Source organism: Oncorhynchus masou, unplaced genomic scaffold (assembly GCF_036934945.1).
Source record: "Oncorhynchus masou masou isolate Uvic2021 unplaced genomic scaffold, UVic_Omas_1.1 unplaced_scaffold_181, whole genome shotgun sequence".
In the NCBI taxonomy this organism is placed as follows: domain Eukaryota; kingdom Metazoa; phylum Chordata; class Actinopteri; order Salmoniformes; family Salmonidae; genus Oncorhynchus; species Oncorhynchus masou.
The window spans coordinates 1,474,546-1,492,359 of record NW_027016550.1 but is presented as its reverse complement, the minus strand read 5'-3'; the positions used below and the strand labels follow the sequence as shown (position 1 = coordinate 1,492,359).

The following is a 17,814-nucleotide window of genomic DNA, read 5'->3' as shown; positions in this document are numbered from 1 at the left end:
ATGTTGAGAGGGTTTGATTTAACAGGTTGTGTTTTATGCCACACGTGATAAACATACAGCCTACACCCCTCCCCTTGCATATAGGTGCCATTACAGACCATAATGCATCACGGTCATACAGCTGTTCCATTTTAACACCCATAACACTGCTTGTAACGCCAATACACACTATAACAGCATTTATTGCGTTTAACGGGCCAGAGTCGCCCCCCCCTCCTGCCTGACTGCAGAGCTGTGTGAGTCTCTGCTGCGGTCCTGAAGTCTCTCTACACAGACTTTTTCTATCAGCAAGGAACACCAGGGCCGCCTGGAAACCGACTCCCCCCCACAAAAAAATTCCCACTGGTTGTTTTTGAAGGCAGGGGCCATTTGAAACAGTCAGACTCCTTGGGCCATAATTGGTTTTTATAGAGCTGGCGCTGGACCCAAGTGTATACATCCGGGTGACTGACACCTCCCTCGGCCAATCAGAGAGTGAGTTGCGGAGGTCCTTGTAAAAACAATGCGCGTTTCATTGCGGAGGATTTTAATGGGCTGACGAGGGGCCTTGCCCCCCCCCTTTAGGACGGCCCAGATGGACCACAGAACAGAACGGCCTGATAACAGTACAGAACCAAAGGAACGATTCAGACCAAAATACGGATTTTACTGGTTTCTAAACACGTTTCCTTCTCAAGTAAGAGGCTATCTTGTTCTCCGTACTGTCACTCTCGTCGCCTAATATCGCAAAACCTTGTTAAAAAAAACTGTTTTAACATGTTTCTGCTTAAAGGTTAATCAGTAAAAAAAAAGGCGGGGGGTGGCTGTGTTATCGTTACTTTGAAACGTTGTTGTTGGATCTATTCGTTGTTAGATACAGGAGAACAACGGCGTTTACTGCTTTAAAGTTTAGTTTCATAATAATGGACCTGAGAAAAGTTTGAAACGTGGCCGCCGGAGCCTCTCCCTGCGCCGCATGGCCTGCAGCACCGCACCCCTCCACTAACCGGGTGTTTCGGTGCCTCGGAATCAAATATTATCGCTTCTTTATAGAAATAGAAACCGTCCAGATAATGTGATTTAAAAAAATAATAATATTTGATCAGATCTGCTGCTTGCCACGACTCAAAAATCCGCGGTGTGACCAGGCAACTCGCCACTCTGCCAGGTTGAAGGTTAAATTCAACATTTTGCCCGTTGTTTACTAAAATAACTAATGAAAAAATATTATTTTAATTAGACTTTTAGCGTATATTTATTTTTACAACACTCAAATAGCGTTTTTTTAACCTGTACCTAAGCAGACTGTATGTACTCCACAACAAGAAGCAACTGTTTAGAAACCTGGGATTAATAACGGAGGGTTTTGACGAGTTGACCATTCAGGTTCTCTTTTCCAGCACGAAAAGTCCGTTTTTTAATTGTTATGTTTTAATGTTTCAGATCGCCTACATAAGAGTCATTCAAGACTACCGTTTAGATAATTATTCTACATTTTAAAAACAACGCGAGACTAGCCGAGTCTACTCGCTTGGCTGCATTTGGCATAAAACACACATTAAATGTTATTATCGGGCTGTTTAGTGTGTTGTAAACACACACCAACTAAACAGACTCGGCAGTAGGCTGCCGTCTAATCTTTATAGAAATAGTGTTTTCTTACATTTGAAACCGTTTCCGTGACCAACACACGGTCGCCGAGGAGTAGTGTGAACAGCCGTCTGGGTGTGAACGGGCTGGGGTCAGATCCTCCAGGCGGCCTCGGGGATATCTTAACACTAACTGCGGATCAAGAGGCTCCAACACACCGCTTTAAACTCTTCTGATCAACGAGACGGGCTCTTCTGCAACCGTATTTATCTCTATTTGTTTTAATATATATTTGATGCGCCTGTGATATTTACGTTGTATTGGTTTCATATGGAGTCTTTGGTCCGTGGAGCTGGCTGGTTCAGGGCTGGCGGAACAACTCGGCCATCGAGGCTATTCTAGAAGGAATCCATATTATAGAAGGAATCCATTTGACGACGAGTGTTTTTGGCTGAGCGTTTTTTTTTGGATCCTGATATACCTCCAGTCTGTTCCAACTAACCGCTCAGTCCCCTGCCCCGTCAACGGGAAGAGCGACGGCTTCACCGTCTGCCCGGGAGTCGCGGAAGAAACGCAGCTGGTCAACTAAACCTTTTCAATAATCATATTATTATTATTATTATTAGCACACAGTGGCTCATGTGAAGGGTCTCTACAACCGCTTAACCGTTATTCCCATTTGCGCGTTTATGGAAGATTGTAAATTAAGTTTTTAAAGTGTTTTTCCAAACTGCGTCATTACCCCTCTAATGGACCGAGCTCCGTAGATTCCGGTAGGCTCTTGGGTAAAAAAAACGACTGAAAATCCCCTTAAAAAACCGTCTGTTACTCGTCTTATGATCTGACCTCGCCAGAGACAGACGTACGGTGTGATTGTATGTCAAGCGATTTGCTTGGTGTTTTTATAGGTCAGGATGTCGATGGGCACGGATCCACAGGGAGACCCACCGCCAGCCTAGCCTTGAGCGGCTCTTTGGGAACACTATCCCGGACACAGTGCTAGCTCCGGACGCTCCACTCTCCCCCCACACACTGGAGAATGGATGGCCGAGATTTCGGACCCCCTCGGTCTGTCCATGTTCCCCCTCCCCTGTTGGCCATGGAGACCCACCGACTCGGAGCTGCAGCAGCCAGGAGAATCCCTCCCTCGCCCGGACACTTGGGCACAGGGCACCCAGCAAACCTCCACGTCGGGAAATTCCTTCCAACGGTCATGAACCTCCATCCACATCACAGTAAGATCTATCGTTCTATCGTTCTACTTCACAGATATAAATATATATATTAGGCTTTATGTAGGTTAATGTAGTAATGACACTTCACAGATATATAGGCTTTATGTAGGTATGGAACTTCACAGATAAATAGGCTTTATGTAGGTTAATGTAGTAATGCCACTTCACAGATATATAGGCTTTATGTAGGTATGACACTTCACAGATATATAGGCTTTATGTAGGTTAATGTAGTAATGCCACTTCACAGATATATAGGCTTTATGTAGGTATGACACTTCACAGATATATAGGCTTTATGTAGGTATGACACTTCACAGATATATAGGCTTTATGTAGGTATGACACTTCACAGATATATAGGCTTTATGTAGGTATGACACTTCACAGATAAATAGGCTTTATGTAGGTATGACACTTCACAGATAAATAGGCTTTATGTAGGTATGACACTTCACAGATAAATAGGCTTTATGTAGGTATGACACTTCACAGATATATAGGCTTTATGTAGGTATGACACTTCACAGATATATAGGCTTTATGTAAGTTAATGTAGTAATGCCACTTCACAGATATATAGGCTTTATGTAGGTATGACACTTCACAGATATATAGGCTTTATGTAGGTATGACACTTCACAGATAAATAGGCTTTATGTAAGTATGACACTTCACAGATATATAGGCTTTATGTAGTAATGACACTTCACAGATATATAGGCTTTATGTAGGTTAATGTAGTAATGACACTTCACAGATATATAGGCTTTATGTAAGTATGACACTTCACAGATATATAGGCTTTATGTAGTAATGACACTTCACAGATATATAGGCTTTATGTAGGTATGACACTTCACAGATATATAGGCTTTATGTAGGTTAATGTAGTAATGACACTTCACAGATATATAGGCTTTATGTAAGTTAATGTAGTAATGACACTTCACAGAACAGTTGTGGGAACAAGCATATCAGGTAGGGGACAATAGAGGTGTCAAATCACTCACATCTTATCTGTCACAAGCTTAAGTACCAGGTAATAACATGGTTATATACAGGGAGTACCAGGTAATAACATGGCTATTTACAGGAAGTACCAGGTAATAACATGGCTATATACAGGGAGTACCAGGTAATAACATAGCTATATACAGGGAGTACCAGGTAATAACATGGTTATATACAGGGAGGTAATAACATGGCTATATACAGGGAGGTAATAACATGGCTATATACAGGGAGGTAATAACATGGTTATATACAGGGAGGTATAACATGGCTATATACAGGGAGTACCAGGTAATAACATGGTTATATACAGGGAGGTAATAACATGGCTATATACAGGGAGTACCAGGTAATAACATGGCTATATACAGGGAGTACCAGGTAATAACATGGCTATATACAGGGAGGTAATAACATGGCTATATACAGGGAGTACCAGGTAATAACATGGTTATATACAGGGAGTACCAGGTAATAACATGGCTATATACAGGGAGTACCAGGTAACAACATGGCTATATACAGGGAGTACCAGGTAACAACATGGCTATATACAGGGAGTACCAGGTAATAACATGGCTATATACAGGGAGTACCAGGTAATAACATGGCTATATACAGGGAGTACCAGGTAATAACATGGCTATATACAGGGAGGTAATAACATGGCTATATACAGGGAGTACCAGGTAATAACATGGCTATATACAGGAAGTACCAGGTAATAACATGGCTATATACCGGAAGTACCAGGTAATAACATGGTTATATACAGGGAGTACCAGGTAATAACATGGCTATATACAGGGAGCACTAGGTAATAACATGGCTATATACAGGGAGGTAATAACATGGCTATATACAGGGAGTACCAGGTAATAACATGGCTATATACAGGACGTACCAGGTAATAACATGGCTATATACAGTGAGGTAATAACATGGCTATATACAGTGAGGTAATAACATGGCTATATACAGTGAGGTAATAACATGGCTATATACAGTGAGGTAATAACATGGCTATATACAGTGAGGTAATAACATGGCTATATACAGGAAGTACCAGGTAATAACATGGCTATATACCGGAAGTACCAGGTAATAACATGGCTATATACAGGGAGTACCAGGTAATAACATGGTTATATACAGGGAGTACCAGGTAATAACATGGCTTTATACAGGGAGTACCAGGTAATAACATGGCTATATACAGGACGTACCAGGTAATAACATGGCTATATACAGGGAGCACTAGGTAATAACATGGTTATATACAGGGAGTACCAGGTAATAACATGACTATATACAGGGAGGTAATAACATGGCTATATACAGAGAGTACCAGGTAATAACATGGTTATATACAGGGAGTACCAGGTAATAACATGGCTTTATACAGGGAGTACCAGGTAATAACATGGCTATATACAGGGAGTACCAGGTAATAACATGGCTATATACAGGGAGGTAATAACATGGTTATATACAGGGAGTACCAGGTAATAACATGGCTATATACAGGGAGTACCAGGTAATAACATGGCTATATACAGGGAGGTAATAACATGGTTATATACAGGGAGTACCAGGTAATAACATGGCTATATACAGGGAGTACCAGGTAATAACATGGTTATATACAGGGAGTACCAGGTAATAACATGGTTATATACAGGGAGTACCAGGTAATAACATGGCTTTATACAGGGAGTACCAGGTAATAACATGGCTATATACAGGGAGTACCAGGTAATAACATGGCTATATACAGGAAGTACCAGGTAATAACATGGCTATATACAGGAAGTACCAGGTAATAACATGGTTATATACAGGAAGTACCAGGTAATAACATGGCTATATACAGGAAGTACCAGGTAATAACATGGCTATATACAGGGAGGTAATAACATGGCTATATACAGGGAGTACCAGGTAATAACATGGCTATATACAGGGAGTACCAGGTAATAACATGGCTATATACAGGACGTACCAGGTAATAACATGGCTATATACAGTGAGGTAATAACATGGTTATATACAGGGAGGTAATAACATGGCTATATACAGGGAGTACCAGGTAATAACATGGCTATATACAGTGAGGTAATAACATGGCTATATACAGGGAGTACCAGGTAATAACATGGCTATATACAGTGAGGTAATAACATGGTTATATACAGGGAGGTAATAACATGGCTATATACAGGGAGTACCAGGTAATAACATGGCTATATACAGTGAGGTAATAACATGGTTATATACAGGGAGGTAATAACATGGCTATATACAGGGAGTACCAGGTAATAACATGGCTATATACAGGGAGTACCAGGTAATAACATGGCTATATACAGGGAGTACCAGGTAATAACATGGTTATATACAGGGAGTACCAGGTAATAACATGGCTATATACAGGGAGTACCAGGTAATAACATGGCTATATACAGTGAGGTAATAACATGGTTATATACAGGACGTATCAGGTAATAGCCTGGTTCCTCTCTAGGTTTCTTCCTAGGTTTTGGCCTTTCTAGGGAGTTTTTCCTAGCCACCGTGCTTCTACACCTGCATTGCTTGCTGTTTGGGGAGTTTTAGGCTGGGTTTCTGTACAGCACTTTGAGATATCGGCTGATGTAAGAAGGGCTTTATAAAATACATTTGATATACAGAGATTACCGAGTGGATGTGCAGGGGTACGAGGTAATTGAGGTAGCTATAGGTAGGGGTAAAGTGACTAAGCAACAGGATAGATGATCAACAGTAGCAGCAGTGTGTGTGTAAAGGCCTCAGCATGCCTCAGTTCAGCTGATGGTTCGCCAAAGTTGGCTCGGACAACCCAACGAGTGTCCTCTCGTATTCCCTTAAAAGACCTTCACTTGGGGAAAAACAAGAAGGGGGAAAAAAGCGCAATAGTACTGTTTGTCCTTCTTCAGACGCCGTAGCCAGTATGCACTTACTCAAAAATAGTATTGAGTTCCTCGAAGATAGCTGGATAGATCTGTGCGACGGGACAGCGTTGTGGATCGAATGTAAACAGTCTCTCTCCGCTGCTCAACGAGAATCGGCTGTGAAGCTGCCAACGCCTCCAACACGTTGATCCGTTAGAGCAAACATCAACCCCAGGATTCATACCGCCGGAGCAAGACAGAAACTCAACGAGATAATCAACTTCATCTCCCCTCTGCATTCAAGCAGCCCTTTTACAGTGGATTATTATCTATCTGTGGATATGGGTCCATTCTCTGAGTACTGTGGATATGGGTCCGTTCTCTGAGTACTAGACATGTTTCTAGCTGTGGATAGGGGTCTGTTCTCTGGTTTAGAGGAATAGAGGTTTCAGTTTCTGGGGAAAGTTATTGGGGGCCATGTTACAAACTTCGCCCCCTCTCACATCCATTTCCGCAAACAGTACCTGCTCTATATAAGCAAGCTAAAGTGGTCAATGAATTGGCCAATGCACCTTGTGTTGACCTCCAGGGTTACAGAGAGGTACCTAACAGTGACATCACATGACCCCGTAGTGGGGTGCACCTTGTGTTGGCCTTACTACAGATGAACTGACCTCCAGAGAGGTACCTAACAGTGACATCACATGACCCCGTAGTGGGGTGCACCCTGTGTTGGCCTTACTACAGATGAACTGACCTCCAGGGTTACAGAGAGGTACCTAACAGTGACATCACATGACCCCGTAGTGGGGTGCACCCTGTGTTGGCCTTACTACAGATGAACTGACCTCCAGGGTTACAGAGAGGTACCTAACAGTGACATCACATGACCCCGTAGTGGGGTGCACCCTGTGTTGGCCTTACTACGGATGAACTGACCTCCAGGGTTACAGAGGTACCTAACAGTGACATCACATGACCCCGAAGCGGAAAATGAGACACACCGCGCTACAGACACCTCCCCTTTATGAGTAGTGTGCATTTAAAAAAACAAAAATAATCTCTGTGAGAAAATATTATAGCACAGGCCTGTACAATGTCTGAGCCACATATTGATTTCACATGCACACTGCACTTCATTTTAGTGTTGTTGATGAGTATAATCGTGTTTTTGTTTTTCATTTAAGAAAATACCGTGTTGACATTCCTGATTGTACCTCTCAGCAGGCCTTAGATGAGTCATGATCACATGGAATCAGGGATGTACCAACTGATCACATGGAATCAGGGATGTACCAACTGATCACGTGGAATCAGGGATGTACCAACTGATCACGTGGAATCAGGGATGTACCAACTGATCACGTGGAATCAGGGATGTACCAACTGATCACGTGGAATCAGGGATGTACCAACTGATCACGTGGAATCAGGGATGTACCAACTGATCACGTGGAATCAGGGATGTACCAACTGATCACGTGGAATCAGGGATGTACCAACTGATCACGTGGAATCAGGGATGTACCAACTGATCACGTGGAATCAGGGATGTACCAACTGATCACGTGGAATCAGGGATGTACCAACTGATCACGTGGAATCAGGGATGTACCAACTGATCACGTGGAATCAGGGATGTACCAACTGATCACGTGGAATCAGGGATGTACCAACTGATCACGTGGAATCAGGGATGTACCAACTGATCACGTGGAATCAGGGATGTACCAACTGATCACGTGGAATCAGGGATGTACCAACTGATCACATGGAATCAGGGATGTACCAACTGATCACATGGAATCAGGGATGTACCAACTGATCACATGGAATCAGGGATGTACCAACTGATCACATGGAATCAGGGATGTACCAACTGATCACATATGGAATCAGGGATGTACCAACTGATCATATATGGAATCAGGGATGTACCAACTGATCACATGAAATCAGGGATGTACCAACTGATCATATATGGAATCAGGGATGTACCAACTGATCATATATGGAATCAGGGATGTACCAACTGATCACATGGAATCAGGGATGTACCAACTGATCACATATGGAATCAGGGATGTACCAACTGATCATATATGGAATCAGGGATGTACCAACTGATCACATGAAATCAGGGATGTACCAACTGATCATATATGGAATCAGGGATGTACCAACTGATCATATATGGAATCAGGGATGTACCAACTGATCACATGGAATCAGGGATGTACCAACTGATCACATGGAATCAGGGATGTACCAACTGATCACATGGAATCAGGGATGTACCAACTGATCACATGGAATCAGGGATGTACCAACGCTTTTGGATTTTCTTAAATAAACAACAAAATGCTACGGTATGATGCATGTTTTGGAGTATTTGTGTTCTGTACAGGCTTCCTTCTTTTCACTTCGTCAACGTTGTCAGTATTGCTTAGCGATTGCGGCATTATCAGTGTTGCGTAGCGACCGATGCGTTGTCAGTGTTGCGTAGCGACCGCCGCGTTGTATAAAATGAATCCCGCTTAAAAGGGAAAAAAGGCCCTCTGGTAACGTGGGTCATATTTATATAACCCTGGAGACCAGACCTCTGCTAACGTGGGTCATATTTTTATAACCCTGGAGACCAGACCTCTGGTAACGTGGGTCATATTTTTTATAACCCTGGAGACCAGGCCTCTGGTAACGTGGGTCATATTTTTTATAACCCTGGAGACCAGACCTCTGGTAACGTGGGTCATATTTTTTATAACCCTGGAGACCAGACCTCTGGTAACGTGGGTCATATTTTTATAACCCTGGAGACCAGACCTCTGGTAACGTGGGTCATATTTTTTATAACCCTGGAGACCAGACCTCTGGTAACGTGGGTCATATTTTTTATAACCCTGGAGACCAGACCTCTGGTAACGTGGGTCATATTTTTATAACCCTGGAGACCAGACCTCTGGTAACGTGGGTCATATTTTTTATAACCCTGGAGACCAGACCTCTGGTAACGTGGGTCATATTTTTTATAACCCTGGAGACCAGACCTCTGGTAACGTGGGTCATATTTTTTATAACCCTGGAGACCAGACCTCTGGTAACGTGGGTCATATTTTTTATAACCCTGGAGACCAGACCTCTGGTAACGTGGGTCATATTTTTTATAACCCTGTAGATCAGACCTCTGGTAACGTGGGTCATATTTATATAACCCTGGAGACCAGACCTCTGGTAAAGTGGGTCATATTTTTTATAACCCTGGAGACCAGACCTCTGGTAACGTGGGTCATATTTATATAACCCTGGAGACCAGACCTCTGGTAACGTGGGTCATATTTATATAACCCTGGAGACCAGACCTCAGGTAACGTGGGTCATATTTGTATCAACATAAAGTCTACTCAGACTGGTCTGTGCTCTTGGTTATAACAGATGATACATTGTATCAACATTGGAGCAGTGAGCAAAGCCAGCAATGTAACGGATGTAGAAATCGAACAACCGATGACTCATCAGGGTCTGGTGTCTGCCTCCCTACTCGCCAACGCTGACGGAAGAATAGATGTTTATGATGACGGAGAGACGCGAGTGACTGAAGGCTGGTAGTGGATGTGAGCGCGTGGATTACAGCTGCGGCACGTGATCTGCGCATGAAAGCGAAGAGGGACGTTGGACCTGCGCGTGCGTTCATGAGACAAGTGGCAGTTGGGTTTAAATTCAACAGGATTTCAACAGCGGGTTTATTATTGATCGGTAAGGAGCGTCGTAGGAAACCGGTGCTACGGTGTTCTGAAATGTTGGTATCACGATGTTTTGGTGTTACCGTGCAATAAATACTACTGTGCATGTGACTACATAAAAAAAGCGTATTGTTGTTTTGGACTATTCTCAAAGAGAACATTAGACCTTTTAAAAATATATATTTTTATGTGACCTCTTTGAGATTAGTCTTATTTCCAGTTTTAATGCAAGATATGAATTTGCCACAATGTTTGTTCTTCAAATTATGTATTTCATAAAAACTAAAATGTAAGTAAATAGCCCACATGAACTTAAAAAATGTATTCAAGGTTTTGTTTTTCCAGGTTTCATGGTTTTCACTCTCAAACGCACGTTGTTTTAATAGAAAATCCAATATTGCTTTTCTTCTAAGTCCACAAGATGCTTAAACCACACCAGGAGACCACTACTGAGGTTTGGGGGAAATCTGAGACATTTGGCTCTTTGGGTGAAGTTACCCTTTAATTCAAGTGAGAACCGAGCAAGAGGCTGTTGTTGTTTAGTACCCAGCAAGAGGCTGTTGTTGTTTAGTACCCAGCAAGAGGCTGTTGTTGTTTAGTACCTAGCAAGAGCTTGTTGTTGTTTAGTACCCAGCAAGAGGCTGTTGTTGTTTAGTACCTAGCAAGAGGCTGTTGTTGTTTAGTACCCAGCAAGAGGCTGTTGTTGTTTAGTACCCAGCAAGAGGCTGTTGTTGTTTAGTACCCAGCAAGAGGCTGTTGTTGTTTAGTACCCAGCAAGAGGCTGTTGTTGTTTAGTACCCAGCAAGAGGCTGTTGTTGTTTAGTACCCAGCAAGAGGCTGTTGTTGTTTAGTACCCAGCAAGAGGCTGTTGTTGTTTAGTACCCAGCAAGAGGCTGTTGTTGTTTAGTACCCAGCAAGAGGCTGTTGTTGTTTAGTACCTAGCAAGAAGCCGTTGTTGTTCGGCGCCCAGCAAGAGGCTGTTGTTGTTTAGCACCTAGCAAGAGGCTGTTGTTTAGTACCCAGCAAGAGGCTGTTGTTGTTTAGCACCTAGCAAGAGGCTGTTGTTGTTTAGCACCTAGCAAGAGGCTGTTGTTGTTTAGCACCTAGCAAGAGGCTGTTGTTGTTTAGTACCTAGCAAGAGGCTGTTGTTGTTTAGCACCTAGCAAGAGGCTGTTGTTTAGTACCCAGCAAGAGGCTGTTGTTGTTTAGCACCTAGCAAGAGGCTGTTGTTGTTTAGCACCTAGCAAGAGGCTGTTGTTGTTTAGTACCCAGCAAGAGGCTGTTGTTGTTTAGTACCTAGCAAGAAGCCGTTGTTGTTCGGCGCCCAGCAAGAGGCTGTTGTTGTTTAGCACCTAGCAAGAGGCTGTTGTTTAGTACCCAGCAAGAGGCTGTTGTTGTTTAGCACCAAGAGGCTGTTGTTGTTCAGCACCCAGCAAGAGCTTGTTGTTGTTTAGTACCCAGCAAGAGGCTGTTGTTGTTTAGTACCCAGCAAGAGGCTGTTGTTGTTTAGTACCCAGCAAGAGGCTGTTGTTGTTTAGTACCCAGCAAGAGCTTGTTGTTGTTTAGCACCTAGCAAGAGGATGTTGTTTTGCACCTAGCAAGAGGCTGTTGTTGTTTAGCACCTAGCAAGAGCTTGTTGTTGTTTAGCACCTAGCAAGAGGATGTTGTTTTGCACCTAGCAAGAGGCTGTTGTTGTTTAGCACCTAGCAAGAGGCTGTTGTTGTTCAGCACCTAGCAAGAGGCTGTTGTTGTTTAGCACCTAGCAAGAGGCTGTTGTTGTTTAGCACCTAGCAAGAGGCTGTTGTTGTTTAGCACCTAGCAAGAGGCCGTTGTTGTTTAGCACCCAGCAAGAGGCCGTTGTTGTTTAGCACCCAGCAAGAGGCCGTTGTTGTTTAGTACCTAGCAAGAAGCCGTTGTTGTTCGGCGCCCAGCAAGAGGCCGTTGCTGTTCGGCGCCCAGCAAGAGGCCGTTGCTGTTCGGCGCCCAGCAAGAGGCCGTTGCTGTTCGGCGCCCAGCAAGAGGCCGTTGCTGTTCGGCGCCCAGCAAGAGGCCGTTGCTGTTCGGCGCCCAGCAAGAGGCCGTTGCTGTTCGGCGCCCAGCACGAGGCCGTTGCTGTTCGGCGCCCAGCACGAGGCCGTTGCTGTTCGGCGCCCAGCACGAGGCCGTTGCTGTTCGGCGCCCTGCACGAGGCCGTTGCTGTTCGGCGCCCTGCACGAGGCCGTTGCTGTTCGGCGCCCTGCACGAGGCCGTTGCTGTTCGGCGCCCAGCAAAGGGAGGCCGTTGTTGTTGTTTGGACTCATCGTTAGTGGGATGTGTAGAACCATCAAGAGAGCGTGGTGAGGACAGGGGAATGTGTGTTAGTGTTTTACGTGTGCGCGCGCGCGCGTGCGTGTTTTCTTGCTGGTCATCAGAAGTGATATGATTTCTCAGCTCCACAACTATCTCTAAACACTTGTGTGATTTGTAGCTGTGGGGGATTAGCGATGAGGTGTGTGTGTGTGTGTGTGTGTAGCAGCGCAGTTTGGCAGTTGAAATACTTTTCCTTGAGAGGAGACATTTTGTTCACACACAGTTTTTTGTTTAAGTTTTTTTGTGTGGAATTTCAGATAAATATCCTCTGGTTGCTTCTCCTCTCCAGAATGAAGGACATTTATCTCTAGTGACCCACCTTCTCCTCTCCAGAATGAAGGACATTTATCTCTAGTGACCCACCCTCTCCTCTCCAGAATGAAGGATATTTATCTCTAGTGACCCACCTTCTCCTCTCCTCTCCAGAATGAAGGGTATTTATCTCTAGTGACCCACCTTCTCCTCTCCAGAATGAAGGATATTTATCTCTAGTGACCCACCTTCTCCTCTCCAGAATGAATGATATTTATCTCTAGTGACCCACCTTCTCCTCTCCAGAATGAAGGGTATTTATCTCTGGTGACCCACCTTCTCCTCTTCAGAATGAAGGATATTTATCTCTAGTGACCCACCTTCTCCTCTTCAGAATGAAGGATATTTATCTCTAGTGACCCACCTTCTCCTCTCCAGAATGAAGGATATTTATCTCTAGTGACCCACCTTCTCCTCTCCTCCAGAATGAAGGATATTTATCTCTAGTGACCCACCTTCTCCTCTCCTCTCCAGAATGAAGGATATTTATCTCTAGTGACCCACCTTCTCCTCTCCAGAATGAAGGATATTTGTCTCTAGTGACCCACCTTCTCCTCTCCTCTCCAGAATGAAGGATATTTATCTCTAGTGACCCACCTTCTCCTCTCCAGAATGAAGGATATTTATCTCTAGTGACCCACCTTCTCCTCTCCTCTCCAGAATGAAGGATATTTATCTCTAGTGACCCACCTTCTCCTCTCCAGAATGAAGGATATTTATCTCTAGTGACCCACCTTCTCCTCTCCTCTCCAGAATGAAGGGTATTTATCTCTAGTGACCCACCTTCTCCTCTCCTCTCCAGAATGAAGGATATTTATCTCTAGTGACCCACCTTCTCCTCTCCTCTCCAGAATGAAGGATATTTATCTCTAGTGACCCACCTTCTCCTCTCCTCTCCAGAATGAAGGGTATTTATCTCTAGTGACCCACCTTCTCCTCTCCAGAATGAAGGATATTTATCTCTAGTGACCCACCTTCTCCTCTCCTCTCCAGAATGAAGGATATTTATCTCTGGTGACCCACCTTCTCCTCTCCAGAATGAAGGGTATTTATCTCTAGTGACCCACCTTCTCCTCTCCAGAATGAAGGATATTTATCTCTAGTGACCCACCTTCTCCTCTCCAGAATGAAGGATATTTATCTCTAGTGACCCACCTTCTCCTCTCCTCTCCAGAATGAAGGATATTTATCTCTAGTGACCCACCTTCTCCTCTCCTCTCCAGAATGAAGGATATTTATCTCTAGTGACCCACCTTCTCCTCTCCAGAATGAAGGATATTTATCTCTAGTGACCCACCTTCTCCTCTCCAGAATGAAGGATATTTATCTCTAGTGACCCACCTTCTCCTCTCCTCTCCAGAATGAAGGATATTTATCTCTAGTGACCCACCTTCTCCTCTCCTCTCCAGAATGAAGGATATTTATCTCTAGTGACCCACCTTCTCCTCTCCTCTCCAGAATGAAGGATATTTATCTCTAGTGACCCACCTTCTCCTCTCCAGAATGAAGGATATTTATCTCTAGTGACCCACCTTCTCCTCTCCTCTCCAGAATGAAGGATATTTATCTCTAGTGACCCACCTTCTCCTCTCCTCTCCAGAATGAAGGATATTTATCTCTAGTGACCCACCTTCTCCTCTCCAGAATGAAGGATATTTATCTCTAGTGACCCACCTTCTCCTCTCCAGAATGAAGGATATTTATCTCTAGTGACCCACCTTCTCCTCTCCTCTCCAGAATGAAGGATATTTATCTCTAGTGACCCACCTTCTCCTCTCCTCTCCAGAATGAAGGATATTTATCTCTAGTGACCCACCTTCTCCTCTCCTCTCCAGAATGAAGGATATTTATCTCTAGTGACCCACCTTCTCCTCTCCTCTCCAGAATGAAGGATATTTGTCTCTAGTGACCCACCTTCTCCTCTCCAGAATGAAGGATATTTATCTCTAGTGACCCACCTTCTCCTCTCCTCCAGAATGAAGGATATTTATCTCTAGTGACCCACCTTCTCCTCTCCAGAATGAAGGATATTTATCTCTAGTGACCCACCTTCTCCTCTCCAGAATGAAGGATATTTATCTCTAGTGACCCACCTTCTCCTCTCCAGAATGAAGGATATTTATCTCTAGTGACCCACCTTCTCCTCTCCTCTCCAGAATGAAGGATATTTGTCTCTAGTGACCCACCTTCTCCTCTCCAGAATGAAGGATATTTATCTCTGGTGACCCACCTTCTCCTCTCCTCTCCAGAATGAAGGGTATTTATCTCTAGTGACCCACCTTCTCCTCTCCTCTCCAGAATGAAGGATATTTATCTCTAGTGACCCACCTTCTCCTCTCCTCTCTAGAATGAAGGGTATTTATCTCTAGTGACCCACCTTCTCCTCTCCAGAATGAAGGGTATTTATCTCTGGTGACCCACCTTCTCCTCTCCTCTCCAGAATGAAGGATATTTATCTCTAGTGACCCACCTTCTCCTCTCCAGAATGAAGGGTATTTATCTCTGGTGACCCACCTTCTCCTCTCCTCTCCAGAATGAAGGATATTTATCTCTAGTGACCCACCTTCTCCTCTCCAGAATGAAGGATATTTATCTCTAGTGACCCACCTTCTCCTCTCCAGAATGAAGGATATTTATCTCTAGTGACCCACCTTCTCCTCTTCAGAATGAAGGATATTTATCTCTCGTGACCCACCTTCTCCTCTCCAGAATGAAGGATATTTATCTCTAGTGACCCACCTCCTCCTCTCCTCTCCAGAATGAAGGGTATTTATCTCTAGTGACCCACCTTCTCCTCTCCTCTCCAGAATGAAGGGTATTTATCTCTAGTGACCCACCTTCTCCTCTCCAGAATGAAGGATATTTATCTCTAGTGACCCACCTCCTCTCCAGAATGAAGGGTATTTATCTCTAGTGACCCACCTTCTCCTCTCCTCTCCAGAATGAAGGATATTTATCTCTAGTGACCCACCTTCTCCTCTCCTCTCCAGAATGAAGGATATTTATCTCTAGTGACCCACCTTCTCCTCTCCTCTCCAGAATGAAGGGTATTTATCTCTAGTGACCCACCTTCTCCTCTCCAGAATGAAGGATATTTATCTCTAGTGACCCACCTTCTCCTCTCCTCTCCAGAATGAAGGGTATTTATCTCTAGTGACCCACCTTCTCCTCTCCTCTCCAGAATGAAGGATATTTATCTCTAGTGACCCACCTTCTCCTCTCCTCTCCAGAATGAAGGGTATTTATCTCTAGTGACCCACCTTCTCCTCTCCTCTCCAGAATGAAGGGTATTTATCTCTAGTGACCCACCTTCTCCTCTCCTCTCCAGAATGAAGGATATTTATCTCTAGTGACCCACCTTCTCCTCTCCTCTCCAGAATGAAGGATATTTATCTCTAGTGACCCACCTCCTCTCCAGAATGAAGGATATTTATCTCTAGTGACCCACCTTCTCCTCTCCAGAATGAAGGATATTTATCTCTAGTGACCCACCTTCTCCTCTCCTCTCCAGAATGAAGGATATTTATCTCTAGTGACCCACCTTCTCCTCTCCTCTCCAGAATGAAGGGTATTTATCTCTAGTGACCCACCTCCTCTCCAGAATGAAGGATATTTATCTCTAGTGACCCACCTTCTCCTCTCCTCTCCAGAATGAAGGGTATTTATCTCTAGTGACCCACCTTCTCCTCTCCAGAATGAAGGGTATTTATCTCTAGTGACCCACCTTCTCCTCTCCTCTCCAGAATGAAGGGTATTTATCTCTAGTGACCCACCTCCTCTCCTCTCCAGAATGAAGGATATTTATCTCTAGTGACCCACCTTCTCCTCTCCAGAATGAAGGATATTTATCTCTGGTGACCCACCTCCTCTCCTCTCCTCTCCAGAATGAAGGGTATTTATCTCTAGTGACCCACCTTCTCCTCTCCAGAATGAAGGGTATTTATCTCTAGTGACCCACCTTCTCCTCTCCTCTCCAGAATGAAGGGTATTTATCTCTAGTGACCCACCTCCTCTCCTCTCCAGAATGAAGGATATTTATCTCTAGTGACCCACCTTCTCCTCTCCAGAATGAAGGGTATTTATCTCTAGTGACCCACCTCCTCTCCTCTCCAGAATGAAGGATATTTATCTCTAGTGACCCACCTTCTCCTCTCCAGAATGAAGGGTATTTATCTCTAGTGACCCACCTTCTCCTCTCCTCTCCAGAATGAAGGGTATTTATCTCTAGTGACCCACCTTCTCCTCTCCAGAATGAAGGGTATTTATCTCTAGTGACCCACCTCCTCTCCTCTCCAGAATGAAGGATATTTATCTCTAGTGACCCACCTTCTCCTCTCCTCTCCAGAATGAAGGGTATTTATCTCTAGTGACCCACCTCCTCTCCAGAATGAAGGATATTTATCTCTAGTGACCCACCTCCTCTCCAGAATGAAGGATATTTATCTCTAGTGACCCACCTCCTCTCCTCTCCAGAATGAAGGATATTTATCTCTAGTGACCCACCTTCTCCTCTCCTCTCCAGAATGAAGGGTATTTATCTCTAGTGACCCACCTCCTCTCCAGAATGAAGGGTATTTATCTCTAGTGACCCACCTCCTCTCCAGAATGAAGGATATTTATCTCTAGTGACCCACCTTCTCCTCTCCAGAATGAAGGATATTTATCTCTAGTGACCCACCTTCTCCTCTC

General features: G+C 44.1%; 1 protein-coding gene across 1 annotated transcript in view; it reads left to right on the top strand.

Annotated features, from left to right (window-relative positions):
* Nucleotides 1–531: 531 nt before the first annotated feature.
* The window catches only part of tnrc18 (trinucleotide repeat containing 18), a 182,469-nt gene continuing 165,186 nt past the window's right edge, over nucleotides 532–17,814 (top strand). Inside the window, 2 exon segments of the mRNA XM_064964656.1 lie at nucleotides 532–676; nucleotides 2,478–2,804. Coding sequence (XP_064820728.1) covers nucleotides 2,609–2,804 — 196 coding nt within the window. The 5' untranslated portion in view covers nucleotides 532–676; nucleotides 2,478–2,608.